Here is a 5,970-nt window from a genome sequence, read left to right on the forward strand (position 1 = left end):
TGGCACAACACTCGCAATGGAACGATTCAATTTAGATTACTGAGATAGTGAGTGAACGAGGAAGACGAAATTTCGTGTTATATAGAGAGGAAAAGAACTATCTGAACAAGTTATTTTAAGGAGGCGTGAGGATGTGGATAGCTGGAAATGTAAGAGTGGTCAACATTCAACACTCAAATTCAGGTTGTGGAGCCCCTAGAAAGAAAAACTTTCCATTTACTCCCAAGTCAAAGTCCATTGTTCTCGAAGAATTGTTGGGGAGAAATATGGGGTGCTGAATCGAAACCAAACCCACATTGAATGGGCTCTTTAGGGTCGGTGTTTCACGGAGTAATTCAAATCCACTCTGTAAATGATATCCTAGCGTACGGGCCAAAGTCTTATATAAACCCCACTACTCCATTCATTTTCTATAAGAAAGATAAGCTGCCGAACAAGTAGCTGTTTGGCGTGCGATAGGATATCTTGCTGTGGTGGAAAATCTTGGCTGTAGAATGGCCAGTCGCGCTGCTGCAGTGCTGGGGTTGATAGCCCTGACGGCGATGTTAATGGGCCAAGCTACTGAAGCTGTCGATTTCGCATTCTCTAATAATGCCCAGGGAACCACCGGTGGCAACAGATTCGATCAAGAGATTGGCCAGAGCGGAGCCCTTGAAATTATGGACTCCTCCACCAAATTCATCTGGGACACCTTTCACCAGCAATCGGCTGCAGATAGGAAGAATGTGGACAAGGTTACTCTCATCGTGGAGAGCATGGACGGCGTTGCCTATACGAGTGGAGACCAGATTCACCTGAGTGCAGATTATGTGGGCAACTACGGAGGGGACGTGAAGGCAGAAATTAGGGGAGTTTTGTACCACGAAATGACGCACGTGTGGCAGTGGGACGGCAAAGGCAATGCTCCCAGTGGTCTCATTGAGGGCATTGCAGACTATGTGCGCCTCACTGCCGGGTTAGCTCCTTCTCACTGGGTTAAGCCCGGCAGTGGAGACAAATGGGACCAGGGTTATGATGTTACTGCCTATTTCTTGCAGTATTGTGAAAGTATTAGCTCTGGATTTGTTGCCAACATGAACACCAAATTGGCTTCTGGATGGGACGTGGGATTCTTTAATGACATCACTGGCAAATCCGTTGATCAGCTTTGGAGCGACTACAAGGCCAAGTATGCTTCTTCTGGTTAAAGGGAGTTTTGTCTCTCTTTTATGATTCACATGTTATGGCTCACCAAGTTAAATAAGTGAACTCCAAATGGGAATTGTATATTCTTCCCCAAATGAAAAGAATAAAGGGGATTAATCCCTAATTAAACAAACCTTTAAATTGGGGTTTAATCTCTAATTAAATAAACCTTTAAATTGGATCTGTTTCTTTTAATTTAGAGATAGTTGATGTCAACAATGTAAGTATGATTTTATGATATTGGCACATGCAGTGATTAATCAAATGCACACAAATTTAAAGAATCATGTTTAAGGGGTTGGGTTTAATTAGTTAAAACATTGAGTTGTTATTATGGAGGTCCAAGTTCAAATCTCAAAGGGAGAATTTAATATGAAATTCTAAGTTGTGGTACTTGGTCTTTCAAAATTGGCTTCTAGTTTGGAGGTGGTTTCTAAATAAGTGAATTTCTAAGATGCGACTCTTGGATTTCTAGTGTGGTTACTCAAAAGAGTTGGCATTAGTCTCATTGTTATGCTCACAAGAGCTTGTATTAGTCTCATGTTTATTCTTATATGAGAAAAATATTTGATGTCTACAATGCAATCATAAACTTTTAAAATATGAGAAAAAGAATAAAGGGGATTAATCTCCAATTAAATAAAAATTTAAACTGGATTTGTTTCTTCTAATTTAGAGATAATTGATGTCTACAATGCAACCATGATTTTATGATATTGGCACATGCAGTGATTAATCAAATGCACACATATCTGTATTGTTTTGTGATTAATAGTTTTTTTTTAGTATGGTTTTAATTATATATTAAAATTTAAAGAGTCAAATTTAATGAATCATGTTTAAGGGGTTGGGCTTGATTGGTTAAAACATTGAGTTGTTCTTATGGAAGCTCAAGTTCAAATTTGAAAGGGAAAATTTAATATGAAATTCTAAGTTGTGATACTTGGTCTTTCAAACTCGGCTTCTAGTGTGGAGGAATTTAATGATTCATGTAAATAAAATAAATTATTTTTCATTCAATGGATTATTTGGACACATGTTGAGAATGGTATTTACTTTGATCAACATCATTTTAATTTTTTTCATAGCTAATATTGATGTTTTGCAAAATAATCATCACATGATCTTCTCTTTTGAATTTTTTTTGTCATTATATATTAAAATATATTATTATTGAACTACAAGTATAACTATTAGTTTTCTCTTAGTTATTGTAACTAAAATATTAAAATTAGAAACTTACGATATAACAATATATGCAACAAATAATTAAATATTTCAACATGTTCCAACACAAAGGTTAGGACACCTTAATTCCAACATTCTTCCACTCATTGAAGACCTATCAATAGTCAAAACTTTGTCACCTGCTGAAGGCTCCAAGGCCCATAGAACTGTCACACCATCTTAATTTCTCAATTCTCATTGGCTTCGTTAGTGCATCTATAATATTCACCAAAATATCAATCCTTTTAACCTTCACCTTTCCATCTTCCACCATATCACAAAGTAATATTGTACCTTAATGTGCTTTGTTTTGGAATGGAAAGTAGAATTCTTCGCTAATAAAATGACACTTTAGTTGTCATAGTAGACATTAATCTATACTACATCAAAACCAATACTAGAATACAAACACTTAAGCCAAATGGCTTCCTTACAAGCATGAGTGGTTGTCATATAGTCTTCTTCTATGGTGGAAAAAGTGATTATAGTCTACTACCTACTTATCCAACTAATAGCACCACCAAATATTGTAAAAACATGAACACTATGTCCAAGATACCAAATAATACTCATTTAAAGTATTTTCATACTTAGATTAAATATTCTTGGATTTGACTATATAAAAAACTTTCTCTATCATTATTTTGGATCAGACTCCATGATCATCATCAGATTAAGAAAGTTTGAAAGCTTATATAATTTAATCCAAAAGTATTATCTTCTCATCCTAATGTAAACAAAATTATATACATAATCTAATAATACCATATAATCCAATTCGATAAGTCATTCTAGGGGAGCCATGAGAGGGATAATTCAAGCAACCAGCTAGGGTTTTCAAAAAGTGCTTAAACTAGCATGCCATTCTATCTTGTTTGTGGTGTACAAGGTTTAACTGCTAGGTTTTCTTGTTGGTGTTGTGCCAATAAATTATTAAAATATATTAGAAACAAAATGCCACTCAATCTTAATTGTATCCATTCAATTCTAATGTCTAGAAGAGGTTAATCCTCATGTGAGAAAAATGAACCATTGAGTAGTGAAAAATGAGGCCACTAGTGAAAAGGAAAAGAAGATGTTGTTCCACTAGGATATATTGGATATCTTACCTAACTCATGCATGGAATTAGGGGCTAAAAAGGATTTTAAGGATAATTGTGCTATTTGCATAGATATTGACATACCTATTTCAAGGTGAGAGTTGTTCTCTTGCTTTTAAAGGAATAGGAACATGCCCATTCTCCTATCAAACCCTTGGTCTTTTTATTTGGCCACAATAATTTTCCTAAATGTATTTATCAATGTGTATTTACTTAGGGTTTTGGTGGGATAATATCAACATGTGACTAAAATTTTAGAAGTGATGGTTCAATTTCGATGGATATAAATAAGATGACAATAAATGACTATTTTGAGTTAAATAAGAAATATTTAATTGAGATTGAATTGGGTAAATTTGAATAAAATAAGAAAAATTGCATAGAAAACCTTTACAAGAGATGAAACGCCCCAATATAGAAAAATACATGGAACAAAAGGAAGGTACCCATATTTGATTAAGAACAAGAAAATTTTTAGTTCACAATATTTTAGAGATATTTTGTTAAACCATACTATTCATTATGTCAGATCTTAGGGAAGGATGTTCAAAGTAGAATGGAAACTAGTTTAAACATGATGGCTATGAGAATAAAAAATACAAATGTCAATGTTGAGTATGAGTTGGCCTCTTACATCAAAAAGAGATTATGGAAGGTCAAAAAAGGGTACCCAAATGTCACGTTGTTCTAGACATTCTGATTTTTCAATTGGATCAGAAGCATTGGTAGCATTCCAGGATCCCTTGAAGAGTGGATACAATCTAAAATATGGAAAATCAAGGAGGTTTGATCGTGAAGGTTTTATAAATTGATTAAAAGATGAGCATGTGAAAAGAGGCCCTTATTTTCATGAAGTCTTCTATGAGGAGGATGTGATAATGAGCTACCCTAGTGTGTTAGAAGTATTACAAAAAAGAAAGAAGTGGGTGACACTGTTGAGCATTGAAGCAGAGAGAAAGAAATGGGATCCAAGCTTCCCAAGTTTTGACCTTGAAGAAACAAAAGAATTCAAAATGATAGAGCTCATGTTGAGTAATTTTGAATAAAGATATGGGAGAAGCATTGCAACAAAAGAGAAGAGGCCTATAGTAGAAGAAAGGCTAGAATATATGCCTCCTAGATTACAAGAATTAAAGGACAAAGGTATTAATATTGTTGAACCTTACGGCCAACTAGCATAGAAACCATAAAAAAGAAAGAGGATTGAAGTTCAACCTCTTATTGTGCCTTATGAAGTTACTAAAGAAATGAGAGAAATTGAGGAGCTGCTCAAACAATATTTAAAATGGCTATTGAAGAAGAGGTTAATCAACCTCTAAAATCACCTCTAAAATATGATCTCAAAGGAAAAGTGCCTCAAGATCGGGTAAATGTTCATACATCTATCCATTCAACCAAATCGATGGTGAAAGGGTGGTGAAATCTTCTTAGTTTTAGTAGTTGTTGATTTCATCATGACCCTAGAGTTTAAAGGATTTTGGATTAAGAGGAAATCCAAAGAACAAAATGAGAATAAGTTGGGACTAGAAGAGCCAAAGCAAGGTAAGGTGGTCTCTCTTGATGATGCAATCTTGATGATATTAATGTAGCCCTTGAAGAGGAAACACAAATGGTGTAGGAAAGTGGTATTCTTTTGGTTCCAAACTGGAAATTTGAAGATGTTTTCCTATTGAATTAAATCAAATAGAAAAAGGATCCATTATTTTCTACTAATTTTGGTAGTGAAAGATGTGTTAGTGGAATAGGGTACCACCCAAAGCTTAAAGCATTATCTTAATGGGTAAAGGCCCCAAGGACATGAAATCCACAATTTCTACTAATTGTGCAAGAAACAAGGGATAATGGTATCATAATAACAGTGAGGAATACCATAACTATGGAGCCCACCACCAACACCATGGACTCAATAATATTTATTCCACTACAAGTGGCAATCAAAACATTCATTTTCATGTGACCTCTCTTCGTGCAATTGTTCTTCTTATCTTTAGTAAACTCCAAATCTAGACTCGAAATTTAAAGAAAGCATTAATCTATTTTTCCTTATATGTCAAAAAATTAGAATCTTAAAGTTAAGATTGAATTATAACCAAAAGAATGTAGAAAGTCATTGTATGAGTAGATAGTGGTTTTAAATATATATAAATTTAAAATTCATAATTTTTAAATAAAATAATATAAAAATTAAAAAAATTGTGTTATGACAACAATGATCATAGTGTTGAACAAGATATCATAATTGTAATCACACAATAGATATTGTGAATAGTGAAGCCAAAACACTACTATAGTTTAAACATAAAGTCATTATGTATACATCGATAATACATAGTTCAATACCATAATGTCAATAAAAAATGTTATTTATTAAGTATATTGATGGAAATATAAAACATCATCAATAAGTATAATGTTAGTATCAAAGGAAATCCAAATAGGCATAGAAGAAAAATAGGCA

At 33.8% G+C, this 5,970-nt stretch overlaps 1 protein-coding gene across 1 annotated transcript; it reads left to right on the forward strand.

Moving 5' to 3' along the window:
• Positions 1 to 340: 340 nt before the first annotated feature.
• LOC131876319 (uncharacterized) lies at positions 341 to 1,459 on the forward strand. The gene has a single exon (XM_059221300.1). It carries the CDS (start codon positions 495 to 497, stop codon positions 1,185 to 1,187), a length of 693 nt encoding a protein of 230 aa, XP_059077283.1. The 5' UTR covers positions 341 to 494; the 3' UTR covers positions 1,188 to 1,459.
• Positions 1,460 to 5,970: the final 4,511 nt, after the last annotated feature.

This window comes from Cryptomeria japonica, chromosome 5 (genome assembly GCF_030272615.1).
Source record: "Cryptomeria japonica chromosome 5, Sugi_1.0, whole genome shotgun sequence".
Classification (NCBI taxonomy): domain Eukaryota; kingdom Viridiplantae; phylum Streptophyta; class Pinopsida; order Cupressales; family Cupressaceae; genus Cryptomeria; species Cryptomeria japonica.